Consider the following 27,952-nt stretch of genomic DNA (forward strand, 5'->3'; position numbering starts at 1 on the left):
ACACTGAGCCCCGAACCTATCATCTTAGCTGGTTTATAAATATTTTATATTTTGATTTTTTACCAAATAACAAGGGCTACTTATTCCTTGTAAGAAAATTGATTTTTTAAATTAAATAGTAATTTAAAATTTTGTTGCTGATATTTTCAGCTTCAAATATCGAAATTAGTGAAAAATATTACACAATCCTTACTCGACTTTTTCCAGAGTGTACTCATCCTGACAGCCTCTCCGCAGGACATGTGGCAAGTCGCAACGCAGCAGGGATACCAAATTAGTTTCTCATTTCGAGGCAGTGTGAAATGCAGTGCAGGAAGCTGCTGCAGCAGGCTCAATTTGATTCTGAGCCCATTGTTCGTTCACGTTTCCGCTCAGGTACGAAATTGAAAACTCCCAAAATATTGCCGGTGATTAGTGACTTTTGGTCGGTGGCGATGAGGAAACGCCTGTGGCGTTAATTGTTTGTCCCGGCTCATTGCTGGCCACGTCTTTTGATTCGAGCCGCTCAGAGCGGTTAATCTGGGCCACAGGAAGCGGAAACGGCAGTGCCAACGACGGACGGACGTACGGACATCCGGAAGACGGAAGCCGGAAGATCCGGAAATTAGTTGGAAATTTGCTGGATTGTTGCAAACGAGGCAAACAGACAAATAAACGGATTAATGCAGATGCGGGTAGAAAAAGACAAGTAAATTTACTAAAGGGCTAGGACTGTAACCCATTTTACACGTTAGAATGGATGCAAATACGAGTTCAAGATAGTTTAAAAACCTTAAAATCGACAGTTGTTGATGGTGCTGTTATCCTAACCGGTTTATTGCATTTGTGAAATATTAATCAGAACTACTTAAGAATTTGGAAAAAGAAAACTATAAGCCACTACGCGTCTGGGCGAACGTATGCACTGTATGGATCGAAGGATAACCATCTACGTCCTTCGATACGCTACAATGCATATAATTCGACGACGCGTTCTGGAGCTCAGAGCCACTTTTTAACGGGTGCTCGACAGTCGGGGCTGCTAGTCTTCTGGCGGCACGGAAAGCTGGGCAGATCCTTGGCATCGTCCTCGTTCGAGTACGGATTCTGGTGCAACGTTACGCCGGCGGCGGTGCGAACGAGCCTTCGCCGGAAATTGGTGCCCGCCAGTAGGTAATTCACGGGAAACTGCAGCATTCCGGGTCGATAGTGGGCAATGGGACTGAGTCCCAAGAGTGCGTTCTTAACAACGCCGCTGCCTCCAGCATTTCGATTCCCGGTTTTCATGCCCGCCGGACAATCGTTGGCGCTAACTTCCTGCCACTGGCGACCCTCACCCTGGTTGCACTGCTGGCAACGGGAATGCCTCTGATTGGATCGCTGCTTGTTTTTCGATCCCTTCCTGCGGCTACGCCCATCACCTCCGCCTGATTTGGAGCAGGGACCGCGACATCTCGACTTGCAACCTTTACCACAATCATGCGGTTTTCGCGAACAAAGCCCATTGCAATTGCGCTTGCAGCGATGTTCCTCGCAGTTGGGCAGGAAAAATGATGGTGTCTTGTTGTGGGATGCCATGCTATCTTCATCGTGGCTGGATTCGTTGTGTGCCGCTGCCACCTTGAATTGGTGTCCCAAATGTTTGGCTACTTTGGGTGCCGAACTTTGGATGGAAATCGTCTTGTTACTTTGCGTGGATTGGTAGCTAAATTTTCCCTTACTACTCTTTTCGTTTCCCAATTGAGTTTCTTTGACTTGTGCATTTTCCTTCGTCTTTGACTGTGGAGTTTCCTTTGGAGTTTCCTTCGCCTTTGACCTTGGAGTATCCTTCGTTCGCAAATTGCCAACGTGCTCGGAACTCTCCTGCTTGGACTGTGGTGCAGTCTTTTCGCCTGATTCCGCACCTATGCTCTTTGCCACCTTCTTTTTCTTTGCTTTAGTCTTATTGGTCTGCTCACTTTTCTTTTCTTCCTTGGTATTATTATTACTAATGAAGATCTCTAAAGCCTGGGCAATGAGCAGAGCCAGCTTATCCTTGGTTTCGAAAGCCTTGCGACAGAATTGGCAGCTGCAGGTGCAACTTTTGGATTGGCCATAATCGTATGACTGGTTCCAAGGCTGATCAGTTTGATTGTTGGTGTCTGGGGATTCTAATTTCTGGTTGACACTGTTTTTGGCGGGACAATCGTAGCTGTTGCATGATCCGTAGTTCTGATACCCGTCGTCGTCGTAGCCTAAACATAATATGCTATAGAATACTAACATAAGTATACACGCTGTATCAACTTACCATCTCGTTGGTAGTAAGGATCCTGGCGCCAAGGATCATATCCATAGTCGTAGCGATCGTCTCGTTCCGCTTCGTAACCATATTCCTTGCGATTAAGGTCTACGTACTCGTAGTCTATATAACCAGATAGCGGATTGTTTTGATAGTTATTGGAATAGTTATTGGGGTAGTTATTTGAGTAGTTGTTATTTTCAGATTGCTGAGCTCCCGTTTGTATATTCACTTGACCGCCACCGCGGTTTATGGCAGCTGTTAGCTGATCGATCAGCGAATGATTGTTGCAATCCTGAAGCACAATTATGTTGAACGGTTGTTCTCCCTGACGCTGTTGACCGTTTTCATATGGATTTCCACTCAACTGTTGCCACTGATCAGCTGGCTGTAGTTGTGGCTGGTATTGCGGTTGATTTTGTTGATAAGGACACGGCTGCCCCGCTATCGGTTGACATTGTCCTTGGCACTGCACATGGTAATTGTCTACGGCTGCCTGGATCTTCTCATTGCACTGTGCACACATATTCTGTCCTGGCTGACGGATCTCCTCTTGACCACAAAATTGGCATATGGGACAGTTGCCGCCCATTCGACGATCTGAGGCAAGGTCATGTAAGGACTTTGATGGCTCAGACAAGGACGTGGTCCTTGGTATCACCGCTTCTGTAATGCTGTCCTGGGAATGCGTTGGCGATCTATCCTGATACGAAATGTTGCACTGACCTGTGCAGGGAGCCCTTTTCTTTCGACACTTACAATTCCAATTGCAAGGTTGCACCTTATAGTCCTGACATCGATCGCAGTTCTTCAGAACGTACATTTTCTCTGGTTCATTCTGGCTACCAGGACACGATCTTTGGGGAGGAGGACGTGGATTTGGACACACCTCGGCCTGACTATCTTGGGAACGATCCGTTTGACTTCCCTGGCCCGCATCTTTTCTCTGCTGCTCTGAACTTCGGAAATGGCCCATAATTTTGTTTTTGACGAAATGTTTCATTTTTAAAAGAGTTACTATTTAGACATCAGACTCTAAGCCTATGTACTGGCGTCCATTGTCTTAGCTGGCTTATCCTTGGTAGTAGGACTCTTCTTTTTGCGGCCAAAAATTTGGCGCCAGCTCCAGGTTCCCGTATTGGTTTTACCCTTTACGAAGGGGTCTCCAAATACCCATGCCTGCAGCTGACTTAACCTCGTATACTTTACGGGTAAACCCATTCCAGGAACTGTTGGCGGCCTGGGCACCTCCGAGATCTCCCCTCTCTGGTGAATGGGACTCAAGCGGCTCTGAGGTGAATCCCTTGAGTGACGAACTCTAAGAAAACTACCCCTGTAGAAGGGATTCAACTCAGTGCCCAAATAGGAAGCTCCACGTCGAACGGGTTCGGTTATCTCCGCATCCATTGAAGCGGGTGCTATCAAAGATGTTGGTAGATCGGGGGTTTCAGGTCTAGATCGACTGGATGCTGGTGGTTCTGTTTGGGATCTATTCGTTGGTTCTCTTTGGGATCTATTTGATGGTCCTGGTTCTGGTTGTGATCTATATGCAGTGGCTTGTTCCTTGGGAGTACTATGAATCTCTATAACGGGCTGCATAGTCCTTGTTCTTTGCTGCGAAGGATGCTGGTACTTTTCTCCCTCCCGTTTCTCTGACTTCTGCACCACGTTCGCAGAAGGAGAACGCATTTTAAATGGTGGCGGAGCAGCTGGTCTCTCACGTGGCTGAGCAGAAGTTGATGGACTAGAGCGATCCTGGTCTAAATACGAGTGACCTGCTCGGCTCGCACTCCTGACGTGTCCTGTCGGCTGCGATACTGGATGACTGGGCATATTCAGAGGTGGAAAAGGGGATTGTCTGACACCTTCAAAGAAAGATCTTTGCGTTAAAGAGAATGTATCTCTGAATGCCACGAACATACTAACCCTGTCTGTGACTTGACATACGCGGTGGCGCCACTGGATTAACCCCAGTCATTGCCGCCTTGGCCCTTTTTTTCAAACTCGTAGCCACAGTGCCCGTCATGTAGTGTGAGTTCCGACCTCCCTGGCAGCGTTTCTTACAGCAAATGGTCAATTCGTATCGTGTCTTGGGCAATTTCCTCGGTCGACATCTACCCAGAGTCTTGTAGATAATGCGGTTGCCCTTTGGGAGGAAACCATACAAAATTAGCTGTCAGTTGAGTGTTTATAGTGCAGCTGTTATGAAAAGATTATATATGGTAATGGTATGATATGAAAATCTATTTGTGGAAGGATATAACTCGAGCTATGCCTCAATTATCTTACACTGCCAACGTCCGGAATGGAAATATTCGGCATCATGGGTAGTAATCCGCACATGGGACAGCATTTTTGGGCCACCGATGCTGCGCACTTCTTGGCCGAAGAAGTTTTCTTCTTTTGAGCCAAAGCCTTGTGGCATTTCGGGCAAAGTTTTCGACATGACGCACATTTGCCATTCTCGGGGCAACTAAATCGATAGCTTTTCACCGGCTTTTCCATTAGGGTTTCATTGGAACAGATTGGTGGTTCCTTACGACTACGGTTCTCTGGATTGGTTCGCTTGCAACTAGGAGATCGTTCTCTTCGCTGGACAGGACACTCTTCGCTATAGCTCTCGTAGGGAGGAACACCATTGTCATCATACTCCGAACGAGATTGAATCAGGGGATTCCTAAGTACCTCCGTGCGGGAACGATGGTGCTCCACGTAGTCATTGGCATCGCTTTCTACGTCGGAACAGCGATTGCAGGCACCACATTGCCTGGTCTTACCTTTTGGCGTATTCGTTGGCTTGGTCTTGGGTGTGGGTTTTCTACACACCGGTGGCGGTGTTGCAGCAGGACATTTTCGTTTTGGGGCCGGTGGAGGTGGTGGTCCTTGAATGTGGGAACGAGCATGGCAACGAACGGAACAAGTTTGAGCTGCTGGAATTGGTTTTCTTAGGTAATAACTTTTGTCCGGGGTACTTTTTCTATGAACTTGCGGTCTTCTCGATGAACGTTCATCCCCACAGCTGCAATCGGATGATGATGTCTTCAATCGTTTACTCTGAACATGTTGCTTTTCTTCAGATTCACAGCTACATTCAGATGGTTGTTTTTGCAATCGTTTAGTTTTCTGAACTCTTTTGCGTTCTGGAGATCCACAACTGCACTCTGAGGTCTTCTTTTGCAATTCTCGATTCTTTCGTTGTGACTCTGGAGGACATTCACTATATTTTCTATGTTTCTCTATAGCAGGATTGTGTTTGGGACTGTGCTGAAACTCCCTGTATTCCATGTAGTGCGAGGAGGGTGTCCTGTAAGCTCTTCTGCCCGATGGTTGATCGCATCCACATTCATTTCCATGTCGATCCTTTGGCTGGGATTGGGTGCGTTGCCCATGGCTCTGTTGGGGTGTTCTATTGTCACAATAACACGATTGATTCTGTGCAGGTTGTTCATTTCCATGTCGATCCTTTGGCTGGGATTGGGTGCGTTGCCCATGGCTCTGTTGGGGTGTTCTATTGTCACAATAACACGATTGATTCTGTGCAGGTTGTTCATGCTGATAGCGATGATCATAATATTGATTCGATGGCTGCTCGCAATTGTTTTGTGCTTGATAATTTCCTCGATAAGGGCAATTGGGATGGCACTCTTCATCATCTGGTATATTACCACTCCTAACGACCAATGGATTTCGCAGTAAATTCGGCTGCTGATAGTACTCGCAATCCCCGCCAGAAACCCTCCGTCTCCTTTCCGGATTCAGCGTCAGACCGACAAAATGGGATCCAAGACCTGTGAACGAAGCACTTTTCTTGAGCTTAGTTCTCTGCCCTAGATCCATTGATATTTCAGGGTTGTCGGTGCTTGAGCTCAAACCATTAGTTGCATTTTCAATGGCCAAGAAAGATTTGCCAGAAAGTTGACCGGGCATAACACATGGATTAGCCATTTTGCACTGGTTCTTGTAGTTTTAACATCCGTTGTTTTTATGGATTTTTGGATATAAATAATTTAGAGATATTTCTTATGCGTGAAATGTGTGTAAAAAAACATCGGTATAGCCCAACATTTTTGATGTGTGTGTGTATGACATAAAAATCGAAGTTAACCTTTAAAGCCGAAAACAGTCTTTATTTGTAGCAGGAATAAAATCTCAGATTAAAGACGAAAACAAAAGGTCAGCTTTGTTCTTCAATGAAAATATCATAAAACAAAGCTGCACTTTGGTGTTCGTCGATGATCTGAAGTTGGTCAGTTTACAAAACAAGCTATAGATGTTCTATATATCCGCGGAGTTTCGGATAGCTCCTGATAGGTTCAGCATGCGGCTATAAGCCTTATTCAGAGCTTTGGCGGTCATCGGAAGATCCTGCCACAAACGCCAGCTTCGCTTCTCGTCGAGCGTTGCTCTCAAGGACCTCTGACTTCGCTTGGCCACAACCTTCTTGGCTGAGGAGTAGGATCGAGCACGTGATGGACTTCGAGTACGATTCGAACGACCCTGTGTCTTGGAGTAATCCGGCTTGGGCCAGTGGAGTGGTCTTCTCATTGGTAACTGAGTCTGCGTATTGGGATAGGGTATGGAAAGATCACGCAGGCGGGGATTCAATCTCTTCCTCGAGCGTTTGTGGCGAATGAGCCTATGGTAATAAAAAGGTGCATAAATAATGATTTGCATTCATCATCATAATTTACCTCGGATGCTCCGCTTCGTAGACATTGCTACACCGCTGGACGTACTCGTTCCCCCCATGAATCCCTTGATGGTTACCCAATTTGAGATCAATGCCCTTCTGTTCATCATTGGTCTTGGTGAAAGTTCTATCGTCGTTGTCGTCGTCTTCTTCATCAGAGGTAACCATTAGGTATACGGAATATTGCTTCTGAAGACCATCGGCACCAGATCCTGCCAGCAATCGATTCTTTTGCTCCCTATCGACCTTCTCGCTCTCCTTGGTCTCGCACATATGAGCAACCAGTTGCATTAGCGATTGCCACGTGGGATTGTCATCCAGCCCCTTGACTTTTTCGTTTCGCAACAGCTCGTTGATGTTCATTTTCCGCGATCCTTTACTAGTTGCTGACGTAGTCGATGTGGCTTTTTGTGGACCAGGCTTTAGATACTTTTTCAGAGGGTCTGATGATCTAGTATTCGTAGCCTTGTCGGTCAAAGAAGTGCGACTTTGATATGGCGGTTTTGACTGATTCTGCTCTGTAGTCAGCGTAATTGTGCTGCTATCAATTTCCAAATCAAATTCTTTGGAAACGCGATCAAGCAAGTCTGTCGATGATGTCTTACTCTCCTTGTTGGACAAATCCAACTTTTTAGGCTTGGCCTTCAACTCGGGTTTTTTCTCCAGTGTGTTGCCCTCATAGGAAAAGTTTATTGAATGTGGTTTATCATGTCCTTGATTAAGTGGCTTGATTTTAGCATTGGCTGCCGTAAACATGGGAGTCTCTGTATCTGAATCGCAACTGAGGCCTTTTATAAAACGATCTGCTAATTTTCCGAAATTGAAGCTTGCACATGTATTAGGTTCCAGATGGGTTTTCTGATTCCACGAATCCTTTTGGTTTTGATGCCCTCGCTTCAATTGTTTTCTTTGATTCTGAATAGATTCTCGCTGTTTGAGTAGCTCACGTTGCAGTTGCAACTGCTCTAGTTGCTGACGCTCTTTTCTCAGTGTATTTAGTTTGGATTTCTTATTTGGCTTTGGCGGAATATCAGGCAAAGGTTTAATTTTCTCCACTATGGGTTTTTGATATGTGGAGGTGGGGGTGGGAGATGTGCTCCTGATTGTCACTTTCTTCGTTTTTGGAGGAGGACTGGCAGCAAAGTAATCCCCATTGAGCTGCTGACCAGCTCCAGTTCTTGAAGAATTCTTCAGAATGCCAACAGGTGCTGCCTTCAGCTGCTGTTGCTGCTGCAGTAGAAATTGCTTGTGTTGCTGCTGCACTTGATACTGCTGTTGTTGCCACTGCAAAGGACTAACTGCACCCGGATAGTTGAACAAATTTCCTTGATTCAACTGAAGATGTTGCTGCTGCGACGCGGATGCAACTCCCACTGCTGGAACACCACCGTAGCCTTGATTTTGACAAGCAGCTAAGATGCAACCGGGTGTCAGCAGAGCTGCCTTAGAAACACTTCGACTTGGATAGGATCCATTGCTGGCGTTTTGATAGCCCCTTTGAAATTGCATTTGAGGATGCTGCTGCAGTCCGTAGTTTGGTATGAAGCTCTGAATCGAAGCGCTTTTTCGCTGGGATTTCATTAGCTGCCCTCGCAAACGACTCAATTTCCGGCTACTGACTTCCGGCGGAGCTAAAACCGCCATTCGCGGCATGGCGCCACCAAATTTGTTGCACACGGAATGCCAATATTCTGGCATAGCGGCAACTAATGGAGCTCGGGCGAATTGCTGCTGCTGCCACAGCTGCTGATAGGCATTCATCGAAGCCTGCTTGGCCGAATTAGTCAGTACCCTTCTCCGAACCATGCTGGATTTAATGGATTCTTATTGATTCGCTTGAGGTTTTGTTCTTCAACTGCTGACTCTGAAAGTTTCTGCTGGCTTGCTTTGCCGTTGAATAGTTTTTTTTTCTGGTTTAATTGGGGCTTGTGGGTTCATTGAAAATTTTGGATGCACTTTTGGTGCCATATCTGTTATTGGAAAAACCCTGACAATTGGTAAACGGCCTGCTATGAAATGTTTGTTTATAAGGCTATAGAACTGCAATATTTTGTTCATTCTTGTGATAAACAACATATTTTTATCAAAAAAAAAAAAAAAATTTATTTGTCCATTCAAGTAATATAAAACTTTCAATCTTAAATGTATTTTCAAAATATGGTTTTCAAATTAATTTAAATCGTTTAAATTCTGTCTTATATATATTCCTTAGTTTCTCGCAGTGGTGCACAAACTTTGAAATGACGTCACGCGACTCCTGGTGCGTAACTCATTTGGTCCTCTCGCTCATTCTTACTCTCTCTCTCTCTCCACCTACGCAATTTCCGTTTTAGTGGTGTAGTGAAATTCCCGGCTCCATTTTCATTCAGGTGGCTGCTGGTGGAAAGTTGAATCAACGGCCAGCTGGAAGGCATTCATTCATGGACGGGGTCCTTCCAAGATGCCACTTGGTTTCGTGCGTATTCCAAGCTGCGCAGGAAGTAGAAATTTCCGTTACAAAAGCAAGCGTCGAAAAGGACTTTCATGAACAGACAATCAAATAAACTCATTTCATTTACAAGTTTCAAGTGAACATAATCCAGTTTTCAGATTGTTCTATATTTTCCATAGATTTTTTAAGTTTTATTTCTCAAGAAAAATGGTCTCCTTTGGCGGTGTGGCAAAACTATTGAGCAGCTTCGAGTGCTGTGCCAGTTCGTGGGTCAAAGCCGTAAATCCCGGATGGTACGAGGCTCGTGAGATTCCGAAGACCATCCTGATCCAGAAAGTGCGACAGGTGCCCCAGAATACCAGGGTGATACGCCAGAGACCCCAAACCGCGGAGCCGCCCAAAAAATCCTCCAGCCAAAAGCGCCAACTTTATCTCTAAGCTCCAAAAAGTTGGGGAAATAATGACTCATTGGTTAGTATTTTACTAAAGCAATTGCTCTGATTCTTACCATATACTCTTTGATGGACGCCTGAAAGTATGCAGAGAAATCCAACCTTTTGTTAAGACTTTAAGCCTTGTAAATTGATGCAGAGAGGACTTCAAAATCTTACAAGCTATTAACTTTTATTTTATTACTATAAATTTAATGTTTTGTTTCTTTGTTTGCTTCCAGGCTAAACATTGTTTATATATTTTCAACAAGTCTAAAGCACACATATAATTTTCATTTACAGATTTAAGTGTTTTAATCGAATGTACATTGTATTGGTAAATATGTAACGAATTTAAATCTGCATTTAGTGTTGGCTAATATCCGCTTTCTTCCACAGAGTTGTCTCGCAGTCGTCATCGATTTCGTCATTTTGTCTGCTTCGCTACACGGCCACACTGAGTCGGTGCCGAGTTTTTGCTTCGCGAGCAGGTGGTGTTGTCCAATCAGAATCGCCGTAGACGGCACGAATAACAGAAAAAAATTCCAATAGAACAGCCGAGGGCGATTATTTATGTGTGTTCATGTTAAATGTTAAATGCAAAATTACGCGTCGCACGCTGCGCCCACGCGATTTCGAATCCGCATCCGATTGTTCAGTGCAAACACACACACACCAACCAAGTGAATATAATATGTAAGCGAAAGGCAAGAAGCCAGCAACAAAGCGCCAGTGATAAGCGCAATAATATAAATGCAATATAGTATAAATTCAACGTGAAAAGAAATCTCGCCAGCGAAATACAAAAAAAAGCGGAGGAAGCGACAAATGGAAATCAAGTAAAATGAAGAAGAGCGGAGAGATAGAAATCGTAATGTGTAAGCGCGACCAGAGCGTATGAAAAAATCGAAAAAAAAAAACGGTGGAGCGAAGATTAAATAAATTTACAAGTGTGTTTTGTATTTGACCAGCTTTTGTGAGTGTTGTTATTGTTGTTTTTGCGGAGGCTGAAAGAAAAGCGGAATAACAACAACACAGCAGCAGCAGCGCTGTTGCATGTGTGTGTGTGGTGAGCAACTATTTCCAGTGATGAGCGCGTGACACGATATGCGCTTCCACCAGTTCACAGCATAGAGTGCAATAAAAGAGCTCGTGACCCACGCGGCCATCTCGAATGGCCACCGAGATGCGGAAGCTAAAAACATATTCATGAATGGCAATTATGTGACGTGCGCTGCGGCAAGTTTTACCTTCGATTCCGAGCCGTGGAAAAAGGAAAACAAAAAAAATGCGCGTACGATTTTCCACTTTGGAAGTCGTGACGTTTTCCCATACATAACGGTGTGAGCGTGTACGAGTGTGTGTGTGGTTGTATGTTTGCGGTGGGGGCTCTCTGTCTCTCTCACTCGTTCGCTTTTATACGCATGTGTGTGTGTGCGTGCGTACGTCATTGCAACTCCGGTAAAACGCAAATAAGGGGCAGCGAAAAGCCAATTGCCGTTGAGTGGTCTAATTGGACACCTTGCGTATGCATTGTTTGTACTATTTACCATTTGGCGACCCGTTATCAATTGCAGGTGCTTTCTCCTGTAAACAGTGTGTGGTGTGTGTGAGTGCGTGCGACCTCGACAAGTTCTTTTTCATTCTTTTGTCGTCACACATATGCAATTGCACGGGAATAAAAGAAGTGTAGTGATCTTGAATAAAATCTTGTTTCATTAACTACAACACTGAAAGTCGAAATGGACATTCCTAAAATGAATTGATAGCTATTTTTGTATGGATTGAGCAAAAGCGAAAAGCCCAAATTCGTTTTGCTCAATCTTTACTGTTTTTTTAAAATTACTACTGAGAAGCAAAGAGTACGTTCTCATTATGTTTTGAATTTTAAATGAGTTTTGAGATTTTTTTTATCTCTAAAGCAAATATGTCACTGCGAATTAACCCAAGAAACCTTAAAAATGTTTTTATAAATGTTTTAAAATATATTTAAAAATCTGTAAAAATAACGTTCAATAGTATTTCTTTCAGTTTAGTTGGCTATTTCTTGGAGTTACAAAAATTATTTTGAAATTCATAGCACAGATCACATTTTCTCTTTGTGTATGCCCCAGTAATTGTAATTTTCATACGGGTTGCGGTAGTTTTCCTGTAAAATTCCTTGACTCCTTGGAGTCCCAAGCCCCCAAACACATACACAAGCTGTTGCTGCGCCCCCGCTCACGCACACATGCAAATGGGCGCCCTGCTGATAGTGCCTTCTCCCTCTTAGCTTTGTCAGTCGATGGAGAACCCACGATTGTCTCTCTTCTCGCATATTTGCTTTGCTCCGTCGCCCTATCCCTTTTTCTCTGCCCACTACCCACCGTTCGCCACCCCCACTCCCACTCGCCCCCTCTCTTTCCGTCTGCTTTTCTGTCTGGCTTTGGATGCTGTGTAAGTCCAAGTTCTCTAGTTGTTGTTGCTGCTGCTTTTGGTTTTTCGGCTCTCTTTTGCTTTCGGCTTGTTGCCTCATTTATTTTACTTGTCGTTTCTTTTTTGCCTTTCGCTTGCTGTTGTTTTTATTTTTTTAATCATTTTTGTCTCTCCGATTTGGTAAAAAAGAGTCAAAACAACTGCTAGTTATCAGCAAAATTGGCCAGATACGTTGAATACCCAACTCTTGCTTCAAAAGCAGTTTTAAAAGCGTTTTTTTCAAGTAGTAGGCACTTTTATGCTACTAAATGTTAAGGTTCTCTATGTTTATTTAAGGATATATTTACTGTAGCAGTTTAAAATCGGATAGTTCAAAGATTTACATATGTATAGGTTCAAATCACACTTTGCTTCAAATCAGTCTTTTGTATAATTCAATACTTTTTAACTTCCATTCAGCGAATTAAAGCTAGACTTTAATAATGATTCAATAAATTATTTAAATTATTTATAGTTTAAAAAAAATAATGAATAGAGTAACTCCTCTTTGAGTACACCGTGCGATACATATATAGTGGATTTTTAGCACCTTTGACCCGGTGACGTCTTTTACATCCCCACCACATAGTGCTGCGTGCTCTGTTTCCCTCTTACAGTCGCTCCCTCTCGCTCTGCGCTGGAAGTGTGTGTGGCTGGCTGGAAGCGAGGTCGCAGCCTCCCCGGCTTCAGTTAGCCGGAGAAGTATCTTCCAGGTTGGAAGTTCATTCAGTTTTGACTTTTGACTCCGTCCGCTTCGTACTTCGCGTGGTTCGGTCTGCGGTATGCCATTCGCTTGCTAATTCCACAAAAATTCTACAACTGTTTTGTGTCTTTCCACTGATAAATGCAAATAAACAATAGGAAAGCGTACGCGAAAACCTTTCAGAAATGTGAGAAAATCGGTGGATGTGAGAGGAAGCGAGAGGGTGAGGTGTCCAGCTGCCGCGGCTCTTTTCACACCCGCGAAATATCACGAGAAAGTTTTGGGGGAAAACAATTTGTTTGGATTATGCGAGTGTGTGGCGAGTGTTGGTTGGGTTAATGTTTGATCGTCGTCGTCGCCGCCTGCTTCCTCTTCTTCGCACACACTCTGGTCTAAATTGATTTCAATGAGCTTTTTGACGACTACCCCTCTCTGTTCCCCACCGCTATCACCGTCCCTTTCGCTTCACGATTATGTGCGAATGTGGCTGTGCAAGTGCCCGGTTTTCATACGACCTTGATGTTGTACATTAACCCATTGTGAGCCCCTATTACTCGCTGTCTCTTTCGCGCGATCAGCTTACAAAAAAAAAAAAAACAGACATGGGCCCTGTTTTCTTTTTTTATCGTGGTCTTAACGCGCTTCATTTTCTTAACGTTACACTGAAAACTTAAAACTATTCCTGCCTAATAAAAATATGTTCATTGAGTAAAATATCTACTTTTTCGTATTTGGAAAAATATCTTGAAAGTATTCTGAAAAAAAATTCTGAGATAATGTACTTTTTAAGCATAACAAAATTTTTTAACTAGTTTACTTCAAAAGTTCCGTTTTTTATGAACATACGCTGAACCAAAAATGTTATCACCAAGTTTTTTTGAAAGCTAAAATAATAAAATAAAATGAAATAAAAACATTGCCAGCGCTTAGAAATCAAAGTACAAAAAGCGGTTATGGCTGGAAAAATATTCATGTGCCTTTTGTTTTCTTTGAGATTTCTGCTCGAATAGATAACACTACTGCTCTCTGTTTTCATTAGTTTATTTCTTTTTCTCTTTTTGCTATCTTTGGTGTTTGTTTTGCTCATTAAACCACACGCACACATGCGCCACGCCCACCCGCGATAAAGAAAAATAGAAATGAAAACCCCAAGGTCAAAAACTAGACAAAGTGAAATACTTATTTAATAATTTTCCCTCTCTTCCCTCAAGACGGTGACAAAAAGTGCAAAATCGAAATGTGAAAAGTAATTTGCGTTCGAACAAAGAGCCATTAAATCGAGACTTGAAGGCGTCGTAAACCAAAAAAATATATATACATATATTGAGAACAAATAAAACGTTCGAGGAAGTGTCGCTTCAATAAATAAAAAAAAAAAAACTAAAGAACAAAGTGAGCATTGGAGTTGCCTGGTGGGCATGGCCCACTGCCCGCCGAGAATCCGCTGGAAAGTCCGAACGAGAAGCTGCCATTGACCTCTTAATCGAGTTAAGTGAATATTTTAGAGTCCGCGCAAACTCTACACAACTCACACAATCCACTGTTGCTGGCGGCGGCTCCCCCGTCTCCAAACTCCCGGATCCCCAACCAGTTTCCCGCATCCCGTCATCCCAATTCTCCGTTCTCCATTCTCAATTCTCCGGTTCACCATTCTCCGGTTTGTTAGTCTCGCCGCCAGCAAATGAACTCTCGCGTTCGCGTTTGAACTGCGCGACAAAAGAAAATGCATATTAAGTGAATTTCCTGTGCGCGAAAAGCCAATTACGCATCCGCAAGAATCCTCATCCTCCTACGGCAAAAAGAGAAAAAGGGAATACACCGACGCAGCTGCGACGATGGCCACCACACCAACGGCTGGGCCAGCAGCAGCTCCTCCAACGTCCTCAACGCCGCAGAACTACAAGGTGCCATCGACCAGCAAGATATCCGTGGACAAGCTCCTCCGGGTCGGCTACTATGAGCTGGAGAAGACCATCGGCAAGGGCAACTTTGCAGTGGTCAAGCTGGCTACCAACATTGTGACCAAGACAAAGGTGAGTTTCCATGCAAATACCTCAACTGATTAACTGACTAATCTTGGCAACTGACATCGGCTTAAAGATTGGTTATGATCTGTATGGGTGAAAGATCTTTAAGTTCTACTTCGAATCAATAGATACACGTACTGATACAAATTGCTGGGGTTTAGATACTTTAGGAAAATCTCCGAATTGTCGAAACAATTTGTGTAAAATTCTTGTTATTTCTGGTTCCTGCTCCACAATAATTTTATTAATTAACAAAGATTTTTGATTATAAGTCTTAGTATTTGTATCTATCTAACGCTTCTATGGCACATGTAAATTGAATGCCTTTTTAAATCTGAGCATATTCATACGCGCTTTTTGCGCATTTGAGCTGATCGAATTGATTTTAGTTGTTGTTGCTCTTTGATGATTTTGTTTATTGCCGCGTAAATATGTGTACAATAATTATTTACACAACTTATTGACAATCAGGAGTTTCGTTTCGTTTTCGGCATCTCGGTCTTACTGATTCTGTTTCGGTTGCTTGGCTTTTTGTTTGCCTTCAATTGACAATGGCTTGAAAAAAGGGTGGCGGGGGGGAATGTGAATCCGGAGGTGGAAATCGGTAGATGCTAATTGAATCGCATTTGTAAAGCGTCTCAAAAGTGTGAGTGTTGTTTATTACCTTACTGCCATGTGAGTGTGGCAGTTCCTTATGAGGAAGTAATTTGATTTTGTCTCTTTTGTTTTTTTTTTTGTCGATGATACATGCATTTGTTATCGTCTTTTCCCACCGAGAATTTCCTGCTATATAAAGTCAACCGAAGTTGATGAGCCGGCTAAATAACAATTAAGCGTCTTTCCTTACCTGTCGCATCTAAGCGATTGACTCACCTGCATCTTATATTTTTTTTAAATCTTTAGCATCCATTGCGGGTGGAATCATCCGACGAAGTGCTAACACAACGGGAACAGCTGTGACACTTGTTAATTGGGATTGTCAAGTGAAATGTACCTACTACAGGCAATGAAAACAGAAGCGAACACAAAAGAGCATGCAAATTTATAGAGCAAACAATCAATTTTTGCATAATTGACAGCGTTGAGGAATTTGTGATGAGCACGTGCCTCTGGCGAAATCGATCGTTATAGTCTGATTGAATGATTAATGCTGTGACATTTAGTGGGCCAAAACTAACAATTGTGGTACTCACTAATGGTATATATAACTTTGAATGTCAAATTATCGCTCAGTGCGACTATAGTATGCCATATTTCTCGAAACAGTCGGTCAGTGTGGCACATCAAAGCAGATAGATAAACAAATCGAATCAGCTTCCCTCGATCTGGCGAATTGTTTGTTGACTGTAACGAAATTTTGTTACCCCTGATAAGAGCGCACAGCTGTTCGACAACTTCAAGGTCCAATGGTGGCCACTTATCTTATTTCTGCCATGTCCACTCAATATGTGTACTCATTCTATATAGTATAGCTATATCTGTGCGTTGGTAAAACATGAGTACGTTAGGATCTGAATACAAATGAATTTATTTACGTATGGTGTATGGCCTTAGAGCCCATGGCTTATCGCTCCTAAGCGCATTTTGCCAATAATTCACTATTATCAATGGAAAAATGGCAAAAGTTCACTTGTACACACAACTGTGGGTACACACACACACATTCGAATTATGATTATTTGTTTAAACCGAAGGAACTGCAGAACCCATCGATAAGAAAGTGTGCGATACGTACTTTGATCAGCGTATCGTAAAAGCAAATCATAGCCTAGCTTACATGATTTCCTCTAGTGAAAATCTGCGGGGGAAATGACTCTGAAATAAACAGTTTTATCATTTCTTAGCCAATATAAATAGTATTAATTGATTTCTTTCTTTGTTTAGAGTTCTACGCTCTCTTGATCGCTTTCATGTGCCGTTTTTCAAATTGAATTTCAGTTTACTTTCTTTGTGTGCGGAATGTGTTTGCACTCAATTGGCAAGTTTTAGTTTAATTGAATTTTTCTGTAGTTGCCTTGGCAACTGTTTTAATGCTCCAATTGATGCAATTAAGCACCAGCCATGCAGCGTAGACACTCTATATACCACTCGTGTTTGTTTTTACATAGAGAAAAGCAGGGGAACTTAAATAAAATATTTTTTAAATTTCATTCCAAGTTAAGATGAAAAACCGCATTGCAAATGTGAGTTTTTAAACTGTTTAAACTGTATGCTACTATACATTTCATTATTTATATGTCGATATTATTTCTCTCTGTGCAGCCCTATGCTCTACCCGTCTCTTTCTGGTCAATTCACACCGTCTCGCTCACATTTGTTGATTGATCTTTCGCTATGGGCAAATATTTAAGCTGCCGTCTGAGCGTTGCCTTTTGGCCAGCAGACCGAAAACATGTTTGAACATCTAACACGCGTCAGACCGAAAAGAAGCGAGTGCAAGCGGGACGGAGATGATGAGCGAGCGAGATGGGTGGCTGAAATCGTTTAACAATTTTTATTTACCTTTTTATTAACAATTTCGCGGCTTTTTGCAGCTCACCATTCGTGTGTCTGCGGTTTTTATCATATTTCTACTGTGTGTGTGTGTGTTTACAAAACCCAAAAAATTATGCGCACTAAATCTAAGGTCGACCTTTTGCCTTTCCTTTGCATTTCCACGTTCATATTTGTATGCTTTTGATACTAACAAAACTATGCTATCTGCAGCAAAAAAAAAAAATACGCATACATACATACATTCCAATGATAAGCACAAATGCTATCAGTGGAGTTGCTTCTTCTGCTGATTTTTCATCCACGATGTTTTGTCATCGCAAGAAAAGTAAATTCGCAAATCAGTCACGTGCGTTCGCTCTCTGTCTCTGTCGCACAGCGGAGTGGGTGGTGTGGGCGCAAGTGGGTTGTGGCTGGTGGGTGGGAGGGAGACAGAAGACAAACAGCACGCGCCAAGTTAATGCTGCCCGATTTGACTTTGCAGGCGATAGCAAAACAAATAATAAATCAACATTTCATCCGCACAAACAGTCAAACTTCCATACCAAGCACTTTTGTAATTCCAGCAATTTTAGCCGTACATAAAAAAAAAAGGCAATTTAAATATAAACGAATTTCGTTAGTTAACAGTGAATCTTAAATATAACGAACATTTTTGCATAATATATAAACCTTCTTAGCTTTGATTTCATTGATTGTAGATTGTGATTTAATATATTAGTTCCACTAAAGCAAGGCTCACTGTTGTATTTCCTACTTTTACTTTATACTTTTGTTAGTCCATTGAAACTTGATTAGCTCGCCAAACATTTGATCGTCACTTGAGTTTTTGGCTAGCAGGTGGATTTTCCCGGTCTCCCACAAGTACTGATTAGAAATTAGTTAGCCACGAAAGTGGTCTTCAAGCCACGACCCCGTTTGTCCCATTTCCATGGGCAATTAAGTAGGCCATGACATGGAAACAGTAATTGTACTAATCGATTTTCCATTTCCACTGAAAGTTACCGCTGCCGTTTGGAAAATTGTAAAATCCAGCCAAGCCAAATAAAGTTTACTGACCCCCGGCAGAAGCATAGAATTGTTGGCACAGCAGCCGGAAAAATCGAGGGGGGTGGAAAGGTTGCATATCGATTAAACACGTGGAAGGAGTGGGTGGGTGGTTGGGTGTGCTGGCAACACGTTTGATTACCGCGTGTAAATAAGAACAACCAAACGAGCGCTGCAGAAGTTGCAACGACTCTCTCCTTGGATGTTGTGCAACAATCACATGCTACCGAAGCCCCAATGGAAAATCCAAAAGACGATGAACAAAAGCCAACGGCTCCAAGGGCTCAACCGCCGGAAAAACCCGCTCGTAAACGGAATCAAGTTAAAATTCCGCCCAAGATCAGGGCGGCAAAACTAACACCTACCGCCATTCTGTGTGAATTGACGCGCCTGAAGGCGCAGCAAAAATATCTCGAATGCAATCAAGTCAAGCTGAATCCCAATAATTTCATACTCAAAGATGATGAGGGCACAGATTCAAAGACCGAGTCTTGCCAAGAGCCGGAAACTGGTCGAAATCCACGACCCAACAGTTCCTCCACGGCAGATCTAATAGGTCTGATCAACGAAATCGAACAGGAGAAACTTGTGCTCCATGAAAAACTTAAGCTATATAGCAGCGAAAAGCGTGGAGAGCTTCAGGATATGTGGCATTTTGTGGCCACCGTTAAGGAGGATGTCTTTCGGCCAGAACGTCTTAGCCAATATACAGTGAATGCTCTAAGGGAAAGAATCGTTGGCCTAAATGCCCAATTGTATCGCTTGGCTGCTAGGAACTCAAAGGAACTCGAAGAACTGAGGGAGCAGTACGCTAAAATGGAAATTGAAAATAAGCTGTTGTGGAAAGGTAGCATGTAGATTAATATACAGCAACTTTTGGATTAGTTTTTTTTTCACTTTTTCACATAGATAATATCCCAAAAATTTGTATTTGTTCTATAACTTGAATAGGCTTGCAAAACAATAAAGAAATATCTTTAAATCAAGTGGAATAGTTTCAAAAGTAGATATACCTACAAAGTATTATCCAATCCAATTTAAATGCAAATACCATTAGTTTTGAAAAAGTATTACGGAGCAAATGCTTTTCTCGATGGCCATGCATTGCGATTTGCAGACAAATATTGCTGAAATTCTTGACATTGTTTCAGGGCCCTTATTTAATGGGCGACACTCGTAATCAACAACATTTTAGACCTTGCCTTGAGCTGCTTGCCTTTTAAATCAATAGGACCTTTTGATGCGACTTTTTTCGCCTTCGGCTGAAGGATTCCCAAACGGAGGCGACACTGGTATTTTCTGCCACGACTGCTATACTTGTTGTTGGTGTATTTCTGGTTGCGATTATTTTGAAATGTCTCATTTGCGAGCGCCGAGCTTGAGGTTCATCGCATTCGCCGGGCGACCAATGGGGAAAGGTCAAACGGCACGTGGCAATGGCATTTCTGTTTTTTCCATACTTTTTTTTCAGCCCTACCCCCCCCCCCCCCAAGCCTTTGGTTTTTCCTTGTTTCCCGTTGTTGGCTGAAGTTCAAAACCGGCTCACGTGGCATTGGCGATTTATAGGACGTAATATCAGTGCAGAATCAGCATTTGTTTCATGCAATTATGTAAAAGTATGACACTCATCTCGATTTCGCCGGCCATCGTCTAATTCGCTCAACAGACATTACGCATACGCCGCATTGCCCGGCAGCGAGAGCGCTCTTTGTCTTTATTATAAACAAATAGTTTGCATTGCATTGCATTGTCTCAAGTTCAAGTTCTACTCTCTCGCGGTGGAATTTTCACAAAAGTGTGTTTGAATTGATTGAAAAGATTCCCTGCTTCTCTTTTTTTTTATATTTTGACAAATTTTCATAAAATGCTGAATATATTAAAGAAATAAGTACTCAGGAAGCAGCAGGAATTCGCTTAAATGTTGAGCAAACAATAACAAAAAAGCAAAAAAAAAAAAAGTTTAAAGAAACCGGTGGCGATGATGATGCTTTAGCTCATTGTCGTCGAGCGAGAGAGCAACAGCTGAGGAGAAAGAGACGGCGCGACTGAGTGAGTGTGCGCTCACTTGTGTTGTTAATTATTTAACATTGTGATAAATTTTTAAAATGTTTCGCGAATACACAAAAGCAAATAAACAGTCGGCCACGGCAACGGCAATTTCGTCGTCGTCGTCTGCGAACAGAAAGTCGTGAGCAAAGAATGTTTTTGTCTTGTCTGCCGCCATCGCCGCCGCTCCGCACTCATCATCCATCCATCCATCCATATCTCATACTCACATATCCGTAGAGATCCCGAGATCCGAACACGCGCACCATGTATGGCGCTGTCATTGTGTGTAGCCACCGTTTATGCTGACACTGCAGACTGTGCGCCACCAAGCCACCCACAAAGACGCCTGGTAACAGAAATACCTACAGTGGTCTGACACTATAAGAAAAAGCCACTTAAAAGGGTTAAATAATAGCAAAAGTACCCAACTTTGGTTGTGAGAATACAAATTTAATACATTTTTCTCAAAAATATTAACCATAATCTGTCGAAATAGCAATTATGTATTTATCAAAAGGGACATAAGATGGTTGACCTTGCCCCTCATTTTAGACCATCTTCCTTTTGGCTTTTTTATACCATAGTAACAAAGTTTTTCTCTTACCACTGTTGTGTTAGCCATGCGAGACACTTTTTTGTTGGTTTTGTGTGTGCAACCCACACATCTTGATTTTTGGGGTCTCTTTCTCTGATGCTCGTACGCTTTTGAAATCACATTTCTCCCCATTTACTTGCTCCACCGCAAACGTTCGTTCACCTGGGCCAAACAAACCAGCAAGGCGACAAACAGTCGGTCGAAGAATGATATGTATTTTTTGGCTAAAATCTTGTTCCTGTTTTCTCGCGACATATTTTGCAGGTGGCCATCAAGATCATAGACAAAACATGTCTGAACGAGGAGTACCTGAACAAGACGTTCCGCGAGATAGCGATCCTTAAATCGCTGCGGCATCCACACATCACGCGATTGTACGAGGTGATGGAGTCGCAGTCGATGATCTATCTGGTCACCGAGTACGCGCCAAACGGGGAGATCTTCGACCATCTGGTGGCCAATGGCAGGATGAAGGAGCCGGAGGCGGCACGTGTCTTCACCCAACTCGTCTCGGCCGTTCACTACTGCCACCGGCGCGGGGTGGTGCATCGCGATCTCAAGGCCGAGAATGTCCTTCTCGACAAGGACATGAACATCAAGGTATGATAATATAATTACCATTCTAGTAGAATTTTGAATTGAGTTTCTTTCTTTGCCTTTCAGCTTGCCGACTTTGGCTTTAGTAATCACTATGAAGAGGGTGCCACCTTAAAAACTTGGTGTGGATCACCGCCCTATGCCGCTCCAGAGGTTTTCCAAGGCTTGGAATACGATGGACCCAAGTCGGATATCTGGAGTTTGGGCGTTGTGCTGTACGCCTTGGTTTGTGGAGCATTACCTTTCGATGGAAAGACTATCCTGGAACTGAAAAGTCGCGTGGTGTTGGGCAAATTTCGCATTCCCTTCTTTATGTCGCAAGGTGAGCTCTAAATGGTAGTATGAAAGAACATATCTTAAACCAAAACTTATGTTACACAGAATGCGAGCAGCTAATACGGAACATGCTGGTGGTGGAGCCTGATCGGCGATACACTATCAAACAAATCATCAAGCACCGCTGGCTCAGCGAGTGGCAGTCAGAGATGCAGGAGCAGGAACGTTTCGGTGACATGTCCCCCGGCTCGGGAACAGTGTCCAAATCGGCGTCCACATCCTCGCTGGGAAGTGCGTCGGATTCACCGCCGCAACTGGACTCTGTGGTAATGACGCATATGCTCCAATTGCCCGGACTGACCGCCGACATGATAGCACAGTCGGTGCACGAGCAGAGATTCGACAACATCTACGCCATTTACAACCTGCTGCATGACAAGCTGCAGCAAAGGCGACGCGAAAACCAAAGACTGCAGCACCACGCCAGCCTAGCCTACTCCCGATCACGTAAGACGAGCATCACGACGGGCGTGGTGGATCGCTCGGAGCCCGTCAAGCAGGAATCTCTGGACCGACTCAGTCCGTTGAGCAATGCCAATGCCTCCAGCTCAGCTTTGGGCTTTGGCTGGTCCGATGTCGCCGTGGATCTGGAGAAATATGGTGATTTTGAGCTGGAATGCCTGGCGCGATCAAATGATGTGAGCATTAAATGATTCTCTTGAAACTTTCGATAACAACGTGGATTATTTTTTTCAGCCCCCTGTTAATGCGCAGCATTTGAGTGCACACGCTGGTGGAGGTGTCAATGGTGCGAATACCAGACGCCATACAGTGGGACCCGGCGATGTGGCCCACGAGCAGGCGCTGGCTAATCCCAATGTGCCGCCCATCGACTTCAAGTGTCCACCGCAGTGCAGCGATCCCACTCAGCCAGTTCCCTACTATCCAGTTAATCTGCCCATGCTGCAGAACCAACCCCTGCACAACCTCACCATCAAGGATCAGCATTTGCTCAAGCCGCCCGTTGTTATGGGAGCCAGTGAGTATTTGCCAATATGACAGAAGTGTTCATTTACAACATTAATGTGGCATCTATTTTTCTAGGCTCATTTGGGCGTCGTGCCTCAGACGGCGGGGCAAATCTTCACATCTACTATCCCGCCACGGGCACCGTTGTGGGTCCAGCTCAGGGTCAGCAAATGGACACGGCCGGGTACTATATCAATCCGAATTGCGGCACAGATCCTTTGGCAGTGCAGGAGCTGTCGCCGCTCAACGAACAGTCGGTGGCGCAGATGCAATGCTGCCAGGAGAATGCCACCGGCGAATGCAACGAGGAGCTGCAAAGGTTGACTTGAATCTATATTTCCTTCTTAGGAACATGATAACATTCAATTCTTTGTAGCTATATGCAAAAGCGTGGAGGCACCCAGCGCCATACGGTGGGCTGCACGGAGGATCTATCCGTAGCACATGGATCAGGAGCAGGATCACAGTCCCAGGCGCCAACTACCTCCTCCAATATGCGGCAGCGGCGAACAGGATTGCTCACGGTCACCGAGAGACCGCCAGGTGCGTTAGAGAGGCTAACTAAAATATTATAAAATATGCAATATCGAATCATTCTGAATATGTGGAATATAGGATGCCATTTTAATAGGAAAATTAAGATTATAATTTAAATTTGGCTTAAAAATTTAAACTGCATGCTGCTCTATATATAGCCTTAAATCAGAGATATAGTGTATTATTAAGTGTTTATATAAGATATGTGCTCACATGTTCATTTTGTACACATGTATTTAATTATAATTTGATTACTGTATTAATTTGATGGTTTGCCTTTTTAAACTTTCTTTTTATGTAAACATTTTTGGTTTATTGCAATTGATAATTTTGCATTGCCCGCTACTGCACAACAACAACAACAACAACAACTACAACCGCTACCGCTCCCGATCTCGCTGCTTAAAAATCCCCACTACCTAATCCGACCACAACCGATAGTGATTCCACCCGAGATAATTCGCGAGGTTGAGTCTCGCATGAAACGTGACTATCTACCTCCCACCCTGAAATCTCTCAGTCAATCGCCCCCCAATGGCACCTACCCGGTGGGCGCGGCTCTGCCCATGGGTATGTCCAAGGGCCTATCGCCGCCGCACTCGCTGCCCTTGGTGGCGGCCGCCGGTGGCTCTGTGCCACTGGTGGCGCCCAATAATCGGCGAATCCATCGGGTGGTCCACTCGAAGTTGCCCACCGTCCAGGAGGGTGGTAAGTCTTGAGTTTTCTTTGTTGGGTCATCCTGGAGTTAAGCAAAGTGTTCAAACAATAAAATAACCAATAACCAATACATCTACTCACTTTAGGTACATTTCGTGTTCATTTTCCTTTAAATAATTAACATACATAACATAATTTTTTTTGTTAGTTGATATGTTACGTGTGTAACATATCATAACATATATGTTTTCGCTTCCAAACATAACCTTTGTGAACCATAAATAAAATCCTTGTTAAAACTATTTTATAAGTTATGGGGTTGCAACAAAAAGGTTCACATTCTCGATTCTCCTTTCTTTTTTTCCTGTTGCCTGTCATTTAGCGACAATAGGACGTTATAGTCCAGTGCGTCGAGCATCGGAGGGATCGAAGAGTCAGTTCCAAGGACCACTGCAGGAATGCCAGTCCCTGCAGAAAGGTATTGCACAGAGAAACTTTTTGGTTGCACCCAGTCCGCCGCTTTTAGAAAATTCGATCAGTTTGCCAGGTGAGATAAAAAGACCAAAACGAACGCCACAAGCTTCTACACAAGCTTACTATTCAAATGGATTTTTAAATAATATGAAAATTGCTTTCACAGGTTCGCCCATACATGGAAAACCGGGCATGGGTTTGCAGCTGGCTCTGCGTCGCGGCCATGACATCGAAGTTCCTCCGGAAGCCATCAAGAATCTGATGCCCGCATTGGATCGACTGGTTAAGGAGCAGCGTGTTAGCTTCGAAATAGCCAACAAAATAATCTCAACGCATGTGGTGCCGATGGACTTGGCTCCGCTCCTGGGACTGGCAGCTCATGCTTCGAGTGCGGCGGCGGTTAGTGGAGGTCATCTCGACCAGAGCCACTTCACGCATCTCCAGCAGCAACAGCAACAGCAGCACATGCTCAGCTTCAGTGTATCGCCGCTCAGCATGCCGCAGGGCGGAGCTGTGAATGCCTCGCTGACCTCGGCCAAGCAGATGTTTGGCCAACCGATCTGTGGCTATACGCAATATCAACCTATGACCCTGGCCCTGCAGCCGCAGCATCAACAGCAGCTGGTTGGCCAGTTTAGCAGCATTAATTTGGGAGCCAGCAACTCGAATTCAAGCAGCGGCTGCCAGTCGCCTGTTTTCAGCACCAGCTTCAGCGGTAGTTGCTCGCCCAATCCATACCTGCCAGGTGCCGCCGGTGGCTCTTCGCCGCTGCATCAGATCACTAAGGGCATCTCTGGTTTAAGTACGGGATGTGCTGGTGGTTCTATCACCAGAGGCACTTCAGCAGCCAGCGAAGGAGCAGCAGCGGCCGCTGCCGCTAACCAACCTCTAGACCTGTCCATGGATGTTTGCGGCGGGGTAATGGATCAGCAGCCCACGGACTATGCAGCAACCAATTGGTTTATGCCCACGGCCTCGTACTACGACATGAAACCCCTTAACCTATCGCCCGCACAACCTGTGAGGGTCGTGCCCACGCCGCCAGCTTCACCCAATTTGTGCATCATCCAGGAGGAGAATGGAAACGGACAGATGTGTCATACTATCAGCACAGGTACTCCATACGCCGGTTGTACGGGAGGAATTACGCCGCAGATATGCCTCACCGATGTCCAGGGCAGTGAGATCACTTTGGTGGCTTTATCCTCGGACAATAGTCGTGATAGTGAGGACTCCCTTGAGCAGCACACTCCAGTAATGTCACTGCAGGTGAGAGGAATAAGAATTAGAGATATATTGATTGTTTCTTGTGCATAATCATTAATCTTAATATTGTTCATAAATATCACGAGAATTCATTTTTAATAAAATACCTTTACAGGGGCTTATCATCACGGAGCCCAGCAGCGATATGCCTTCAATCACCAGGGGCATTGGACGTAAGGCCAGCCTAGACTGCGATTCGGGCGCTGGAAGTCATTGTCCAGTAGCCAGTGGCTCCTCCCACGCTAACCAATCCCAAACACAAGCTCAAACCGAAGCTCAATGCCGGCGTGGCAGTGACAAATCGCTTGGTTTCTCTGATGATTCACTAAGCAATGACTCGAATAACCTGTCGCCGTGCCAGGAGCCATCCGCCAGCTCTGGTTTTAAATCGGATTCCCACTCGGAGATGGGCGATCACACGGAATGTGGTCATCTAACGCCCGATTCCATGTGCGACTCGCGGCGCATGTCGGATGAGATGTGTTACGAAGTGCCGCTGCCACATGAGTGCTCCAATCTGGACTCCACGCGCATCTTGGAGATGGTTAAGCAGACCATAGACTCGACAATGCCACCGAAGGGCTTTGTCCTGCACAAGGGAAGCATTAGCTCGGAGGACAGTGGAGCGGAATCGCGGCATAGCAGTGCCTCGAATGCATCCACCTCGAATCCTCTGGCCTGCGAGGCGGCTTCTCTGCTCGCTTCACACTCTGGATATGGAGAGCCAACCACAAATCTCAGTTTGGAGTACTCAGGCGGCCTGCAGATCGAGCTTCAAGTGTGCGAGGGACGCAGCCGCGATCATCATGGCGCCGGCAAAGGCATCAAGCTGCGTCGCATTTCCGGGGACCAGTTCGAGTATGGAAAGATATGCCAGCAGTTGATAAGCACCATCACCATGCAGCAGGTGGCAGGCTAAATTATGGAATCCCGCCCTGCTAGCTACCCAAAATGACTACTCGCCTTGCCTAAACTCTGCGTAGCTGTGATTAAAGTCGATATGTACGATATAGCCATCCTAAACCAGTAGCAATTGGACAGGAGTTATGTTTCAATTTCATAACAAAGTTTATCCCTTTCCCGTTTTTCATGTTCAGTAGCGTAATCAAAATTTTGAATATCAATTATAAATACATTTTTCAATTTTTCGTAGGCCACACCGATTCTTAGGTAGTTCAATTCAAAAAGAAACGTGTATATACGTGTAGAAATATTTAAAATATTCGCTAACATATTATATTATATTTTAACGAATAACGCACATGCCAAGATAGTTTAGTGAATTTGTAATACAAATTTGGTGGCGCAAGGTTTTTCAGCAACAGGAGCAAGTAAAGTACATTCCAGTAGCCGAAATTTCATACAAAGTAAACCAACGTTCGTTCTAGCCGTAATGATTATCAATATTTAGAACTATACTATATATAAATATATCGACTAATGATAATTTTGACTTATGTGCAATTCGTAAACGAGATAAAAATGTTTATTTTGTCAACTCAGTTCAATGACTATACGTACATCTATATCTGTATGAGATATAGATACACTTAATTTTAATATATATAGGTGATTACTAAATCTGTAGTTAGTTTGCAGTGGCAATTAGTAGCTCCGATTAGTGGTAAGCTCTTGATTCCGTTAAATTTTAAACATTTTTTATGAGTGTAGTGTGAAAGTTTGTTCTGTTATTATACACACGATCTATGTTTAGAGTTATATTCTACGGATTAAACACAACATTGATAAATCTATTTTTTAATGAAAGACTGCTGTGATTTTACATGTAATTAATTTAGAGCGAAAGAAGGTAGGAGTAAATAACAACAAAAAGAAATACAAACAAAAACTACAAATTTCAAACCAATTAGTTATATGATTATATAAATAAACAATTGAACTTTATCTTAAATAAATTACCAATTCTCTAAACATT

At 43.7% G+C, this 27,952-nt stretch overlaps 6 protein-coding genes across 12 annotated transcripts; 3 read left to right on the plus strand and 3 right to left on the minus strand.

Moving 5' to 3' along the window:
* Positions 1-819: 819 nt before the first annotated feature.
* On the minus strand, positions 820-6,338 carry CG44435 (uncharacterized protein). 2 transcript variants are annotated; one of them, NM_001299656.1, is made up of 4 exons: positions 4,550-6,338; positions 4,187-4,406; positions 2,270-4,125; positions 820-2,213 (listed from the first exon to the last, which is right to left on the minus strand). In NM_001299656.1, the coding sequence occupies exons 3-4, from the start codon at positions 3,234-3,236 to the stop codon at positions 982-984; spliced, it is 2,199 nt and encodes a 732-aa protein (NP_001286585.1). In that variant the 5' UTR covers positions 3,237-4,125; positions 4,187-4,406; positions 4,550-6,338; the 3' UTR covers positions 820-981. The 2 variants fall into 2 exon arrangements, with proteins under 2 accessions (NP_001286585.1, NP_001286586.1); NM_001299657.1 differs by lacking the exons at positions 4,187-4,406; positions 4,550-6,338 and having other exon boundaries at positions 2,270-3,310.
* CG44434 (uncharacterized protein) lies at positions 820-6,338 on the minus strand. The gene is made up of 4 exons (NM_176226.2): positions 4,550-6,338; positions 4,187-4,406; positions 2,270-4,125; positions 820-2,213 (listed from the first exon to the last, which is right to left on the minus strand). The coding sequence occupies exons 1-3, from the start codon at positions 6,203-6,205 to the stop codon at positions 3,302-3,304; spliced, it is 2,700 nt and encodes an 899-aa protein (NP_788406.2). The 5' UTR covers positions 6,206-6,338; the 3' UTR covers positions 820-2,213; positions 2,270-3,301.
* Positions 6,339-6,369: 31 nt separating this feature from the next.
* Positions 6,370-8,915, minus strand: CG44433 (uncharacterized protein). Its single transcript, NM_001144230.2, has 2 exons — positions 6,952-8,915; positions 6,370-6,896 (listed from the first exon to the last, which is right to left on the minus strand). The coding sequence occupies exons 1-2, from the start codon at positions 8,754-8,756 to the stop codon at positions 6,536-6,538; spliced, it is 2,166 nt and encodes a 721-aa protein (NP_001137702.1). The 5' UTR covers positions 8,757-8,915; the 3' UTR covers positions 6,370-6,535.
* A 596-nt stretch (positions 8,916-9,511) lies between these two features.
* CG42855 (uncharacterized protein) lies at positions 9,512-10,781 on the plus strand. The gene is made up of 3 exons (NM_001202039.1): positions 9,512-9,852; positions 10,116-10,149; positions 10,212-10,781. Exon 1 carries the CDS (start codon positions 9,589-9,591, stop codon positions 9,817-9,819), a length of 231 nt encoding a protein of 76 aa, NP_001188968.1. The 5' UTR covers positions 9,512-9,588; the 3' UTR covers positions 9,820-9,852; positions 10,116-10,149; positions 10,212-10,781.
* Sik3 (Salt-inducible kinase 3) lies at positions 10,272-27,945 on the plus strand. Of its 6 annotated transcripts, none has more exons than NM_001202040.1 (12): positions 10,272-10,690; positions 14,181-15,002; positions 21,445-21,780; positions 21,844-22,099; positions 22,159-22,751; positions 22,810-23,092; positions 23,158-23,401; positions 23,459-23,625; positions 24,061-24,327; positions 24,659-24,823; positions 24,917-26,019; positions 26,132-27,945. In NM_001202040.1, the coding sequence occupies exons 2-12, from the start codon at positions 14,805-14,807 to the stop codon at positions 26,933-26,935; spliced, it is 4,416 nt and encodes a 1,471-aa protein (NP_001188969.1). In that variant the 5' UTR covers positions 10,272-10,690; positions 14,181-14,804; the 3' UTR covers positions 26,936-27,945. The 6 variants fall into 6 exon arrangements, with proteins under 6 accessions (NP_001188969.1, NP_001286587.1, NP_001097370.2 ...); NM_001299658.1 differs by having other exon boundaries at positions 10,272-10,508; positions 24,668-24,823; NM_137517.5 differs by having other exon boundaries at positions 10,666-10,707; positions 14,636-15,002.
* CG15071 (uncharacterized protein) lies at positions 18,725-19,485 on the plus strand. The gene has a single exon (NM_137516.2). It carries the CDS (start codon positions 18,774-18,776, stop codon positions 19,392-19,394), a length of 621 nt encoding a protein of 206 aa, NP_611360.1. The 5' UTR covers positions 18,725-18,773; the 3' UTR covers positions 19,395-19,485.
* Positions 27,946-27,952: the final 7 nt, after the last annotated feature.

This window comes from Drosophila melanogaster, chromosome 2R, assembly GCF_000001215.4.
Source record: "Drosophila melanogaster chromosome 2R".
NCBI classification, from domain to species: Eukaryota; Metazoa; Arthropoda; class Insecta; order Diptera; family Drosophilidae; genus Drosophila; species Drosophila melanogaster.

What these genes read in the sequence shown, in the direction of transcription:
- CG44433 (NM_001144230.2), bottom strand. Translation starts at nt 8,756, where the DNA reads ATGGTTCGGAGAAGGGTACTGACTAATTCGGCCAAGCAGGCTTCGATG. An exon ending in TACGAAGCGGAGCATCCGAG is followed by an intron (nt 6,897 to 6,951) that starts GTAAATTATGAT and finishes TTATTACCATAG; the next exon opens with GCTCATTCGCCACAAACGCT.
- CG15071 (NM_137516.2), top strand. Translation starts at nt 18,774, where the DNA reads ATGGAAAATCCAAAAGACGATGAACAAAAGCCAACGGCTCCAAGGGCT.
- Sik3 (NM_001202040.1), top strand. Translation starts at nt 14,805, where the DNA reads ATGGCCACCACACCAACGGCTGGGCCAGCAGCAGCTCCTCCAACGTCC. An exon ending in GCCCACCGTCCAGGAGGGTG is followed by an intron (nt 24,328 to 24,658) that starts GTAAGTCTTGAG and finishes CCTGTCATTTAG; the next exon opens with CGACAATAGGACGTTATAGT. An exon ending in AAATTCGATCAGTTTGCCAG is followed by an intron (nt 24,824 to 24,916) that starts GTGAGATAAAAA and finishes TTGCTTTCACAG; the next exon opens with GTTCGCCCATACATGGAAAA.
- CG42855 (NM_001202039.1), top strand. Translation starts at nt 9,589, where the DNA reads ATGGTCTCCTTTGGCGGTGTGGCAAAACTATTGAGCAGCTTCGAGTGC.